The 4,534-nt window shown below is 47.1% G+C and overlaps 1 protein-coding gene across 1 annotated transcript in view; it reads left to right on the forward strand.

Annotated features, from left to right (window-relative positions):
* Positions 1-2,659, forward strand: part of LOC117884764 — a 49,359-nt gene extending 46,700 nt beyond the window's left edge. Inside the window, exon 14 of the mRNA XM_034785524.1 lies at positions 170-2,659. Coding sequence (XP_034641415.1) covers positions 170-260 — 91 coding nt within the window. The 3' untranslated portion in view covers positions 261-2,659. The remainder of the gene's footprint in view (positions 1-169) is intronic.
* The last annotated feature ends 1,875 nt before the right edge of the window (positions 2,660-4,534 follow it).

Here is a 4,534-nt window from a genome sequence, read left to right on the forward strand (position 1 = left end):
CTACATCTGTGCAGCTGCATCAATGCAGTTGTGCCGATGTAGTGTAGTAGTGAAGACAAAGTCTTAGGCTGCGATGCTAAGAACTGACTGTCACCTCTGCCTCTTGTAGGACATGAGTCAATCTATACAATGACAAAGTAAGTGACCCTTCCTCCATTTCTTGTTTCAGGTTCCTGGAGACCATGGGAGTTTGCTCTAATGAAACCCAGGTAGAGATTGGGATAAGGAGTGCTTGTGTTCTGGGCTGCAAAGGGCCATGAATGAAAAATCCAGCAATGACCCTATAGCCAGAAGAAAAATCCTGGTTTTGGTATCTACTTATAACTGATGTTCTCATCTTTAAAATATTTGATTAAGATCCCAAAAAGTCATTGGCAAAACTCCCATCCTATTCAATGGGAGACAAAGGAAGCATGAAACCAAACACTATCAATATTAGAAGGGCTTTCACAGGGTTGTTGTTTCCTGTTTAGAGAGGAAAAGCTCGGTGTTCTGTCTGGCCATCATTCAATAGACATTGGAAGAAATCAAGGACCCTTTTCCACATAGAAGGCCGCAGAGATTGGATCATATATGGAATATGCAAAAACATCATGTTACCTAACAGCTGAGAGATTTTTAGAAGGCTTTATAATCCTGCTGAGTAAAAATAGCTTGCAGCAAGATCAACTGCTATATGTAATTCCCTTTCAATGGGCTGAGCAAATAGGAACAGTCATAATGTTGTAGGGTTATGGTAATAATACTTTACAGGTATCTTTCATCCAGAGCCCTCAAAGAGCTGTATCAGGTAGATTAGTATTACTGTCTGCACTCCACATTAAGTGAAGTAGAGACCAGCCCAAAACATGCCAATTACAGAACTTATTACAGACCAGATTTTCAAAAGAACTTGGCTTCCATTTAGGCACCAAAATAACTGATGAGATTTTCTAGAAAGCTCAGCACCTTGGGTGTCTAGGTCTGTGTGAAAATCTGGCCATGAATGAGCTCTCTTGAACATCTGACTCCATTGGTGGGTGCTGAGCACTTGAAAATCTGGCCCTAAGTTTCTAAGATAGAATTAATGAGAGAGACTTACCATTACTCTGATGGACATAGGCTGCAGCACACCCAGAGCCAATGTCAGTGTGTTGTGGTCAGGATCCCCACTGACTCAGCAGCGGGTCTTCTGCCGCTGCTAGGGCCGCAGTGGAGGGGGTGGGCCTGCGTCCCCCCTGCCACCCAACGTGCGGGTGGCCATCTCCCCCTCTCCCAGGTTCTTCAGAGCCAGGGCCTCCTGAACTCATTTGTCTGAGCAGCTCCTGCCTGAGGGCCTGGGCCACTGACTCTGTACTGCCCCGCTTGCTAATATTGACTGTTTGCTCCGCCCCTGCCTGAGGGCCTGAGCTACTGACTGTTTGTTGGCCTGCCCTGACCCAGGACCTGGGTGTGCTAATATTGACTGTTTGCTCCGCCCCTGCCTGAGGGTCTGAGCTGCTGACTGTTTGTTGGCCTGCCCTGACCCAGGACCTGGGTGTGCTAATATTGACTGTTTGCTCCGCCCCTGCCTGAGGGTCTGAGCTGCTGACTGTTTGCTGCACAGCCAGGCTAGTTCCCTGACACCCCTGACCAAAATAGCGAGGTGGTCTGGTTCCCCGCTGCCCCAGAGGGGGGCAAGCCCCGGCCAAACCCCCTACAGGCAGGAATTAAAGAAAAATACCCAATGACATGAAACCACAGCCTGATATAAGATGCATACAAGAGACTTGGACTAGATGACCTCCTGAGGTCCCTTCCAACCCTGATATTCTATGACTTGGCATGACGAGAAAAACTGTACTATACATTCCCAGGATATGGCTTATATAGACATGACCGCAAAATAGAAAAGGGTGGGGGTGTCTGCACCTTCATTAAGGGGACCTGAACCAATTGAATTAAAGGTTAAATATAAAGCTATTGAAATACTGATACAAAACAACACTGCTTCTCTAAGATTTTTTAATGTTTATAACACCGGCAGGAAACTAAAGGCGATGGCCCTAAAAGAATTAACTGCAAATGTCACATGCCCGTTCATTATCTGTGGTGATCTGAAGTAAGGTGGGGAAGTGAGGAAAATGATAAAAAGGGAAAATGTTAAGAACAATTCTTTGAAGCGAATAATTTAGCAATATTAAATGATAGAGCACCTACCAGGACCAATACTTCTGGCAGAAGCTTCTCATACTTGATCTGGGAACAGCTTCTGGCACCATCGCTAGGAAATGCAGCTGGGAAATGTACAGAAAGGAGGGAATGGGTAGTGACCATTTCCCGACTTCAATTACATAGCAAGGAAAAGGAAATACTGAAGACGAGGAAAATATCCCCACTTGAAATCTAAACAAAGCAAATTGAAAACTGTTTAGAAACAAAAGTGAGGAACATGTGAATGAGCCATGTATAAATGAAGCTATTGAGGAATTCTCTTGTAATGTTACTAGGGGAATCATAAAGACAGCCTGCGTAGCTACTTCTAGGATACCAATGCTATGTAAAGATAGGAACAGTGTACCATGGTGGGACAAGGCATGTGAAATGGCAGTTAGGAGAAGGAAGAAGGCATATATGACAACAAAAAATTCATTAAATAGAGAGGAAATATGAAAAAATAATGAAATGTTAAAAAAAAAAAGGCAGTTGCACAAAGGGCAAGACGAGAAAGCTGGAGACCATACTGTGGTAAAGTAAAGATAGATCCCAATACAGCAGAGGTATAGAAACAAATTAGGGAAATGGATGGAATAAAGAAGAAGAGCCATATAATACCATGCCTTGAGAAAGTAAGGCCTGGTCCCCACTAACCCCCCACTTCGGACTGAGGTACGCAAATTGAGCTACGTTAATAACGTAGCTGAATTCGAAGTACCTTAGTCCGAACTTACCGCGGGTTCAGACGCGGCAGGGAGGCTCCCCCGTCGATGCTGCATACTCCTCTCGCCGAGCTGGAGTACCGGCGTCGACGGCAAGCACTTCCGGGATCGATTTATCGTGTCTAAACCAGACGCGATAAATCGATCCCAGAACATCGATTGCCTGCCGCCGGACCCGGAGGTAAGTGTAGATGTACCCTCAGTAATGATGAGACTCAGAGGATAGAGATTAGGAAGAGGAAAAGAACATGCATTGAGGAAATTATGAGATGATGAAGAGGTGGGAGGTGGACATGGCTATTATTTTAAATGAAAACTTTTGAATGAGAGAACTCCAAAAAGCAATATTAAGGAGCAAAATGCACTGCACCAGGAAAGGATGAAATAAGCTTTGAAATACTTAAACACATAAGTGAAGGAAGCTTGGAGTGTGTGATGGGCTGTACTAGGCCCTGCAGTCCTACTGCACCCCGCCCCAGGAAAGGGAGCAGTAGAGGTGGGCCCTCCAAGCTGCCTAGAGAGGCTGCAGGGAGCAGCCAGTCAGAGACCAGCAGGCTCATATGAAAGGGAGCTGCTAGAGAGAGCAGTTCAGTTGCTTGGTGGAGCCAGAGGAGCAAGGATGGTGCTCCTGGCTGGCTGTAGGGCGGGGCAGATCAGTGCTGGCTGGAGTCAGGCTGCAAGGAAGGTACTGGGGCTAAGAATGGAAGTGGATAAGGGAAATCAGTAGCAGATAGTTAAAAGGAAGTAGCAAGCGGCTGCTATTTGTAGGATCCCTGGATTGGGACCTGCAGTAGTGGGTGAGCTTGGGTCTTCTCCTATCAGCCACAGCTGGAGTGGCTAAAACCCCGAGGAAGGGAGTAGCCCAGAGAAGGGGCTGACGAGCCGAAAGAGGGTCAGTAATTGCGGAAATTAATTACACACACACACACCCCGGAAGGGGACTGAACTATAAACAGTGACCCAGCTGGAGAGATAGGACACCAGGGAAGAAGCCCTGGGGGCACTGCCAGTGGTGCTAGGGGTGTCACACCACCCCCTGGCTTGATGTAGTTTGGTTCAATGGCTCTCAGCACCCCCACTATAAATATCGCTCCAACACCACTGGGCACTGCTCCATATCAGAGCCGGGGATGATACCTGAGTGAGCCAGAAGGGGCCAAGACAGGAGGGGCAATAACCAGGGTACTGTGACAGGCCCTGTTGGACTGTTTATCCCAGAAAGGGTTCTGTTTGTTTCACGGGTGGACTGTGTGTGACTTGGCTGGAGGGCAGAGTCACTGGAAACCCACCAGAGGTGTTTAATGGCCAGCAGGGGTCACTGCAAACAACACAACACAGAGGGAGTGCAGGTGCAGGAACCCCGGTTGGTAGAGGCGCTCACAGGAAGTGAGTGGACCCCATCACAGGGTGATACTAAAATGATATAATAGGAGACAAGGTGAAATGCCTAAGAATGGAAACAATTGATGATTGTCCCAGTGAGGAAAACGGGTAAATCGTGCCCAAGACTTGAAGCATATAGACTAATTGCCCTCCCAGCATGTTTAGGTAAAACTATCACGCTGTCGGGAGTGGCTCACGACCGTGAGTGCCAAATTCAGGGCAGTGTTGCAGCTGTCTCGGTCCCAGGATGTTAG

This window comes from Trachemys scripta, chromosome 11, assembly GCF_013100865.1.
Source record: "Trachemys scripta elegans isolate TJP31775 chromosome 11, CAS_Tse_1.0, whole genome shotgun sequence".
In the NCBI taxonomy this organism is placed as follows: Eukaryota; Metazoa; Chordata; order Testudines; family Emydidae; genus Trachemys; species Trachemys scripta.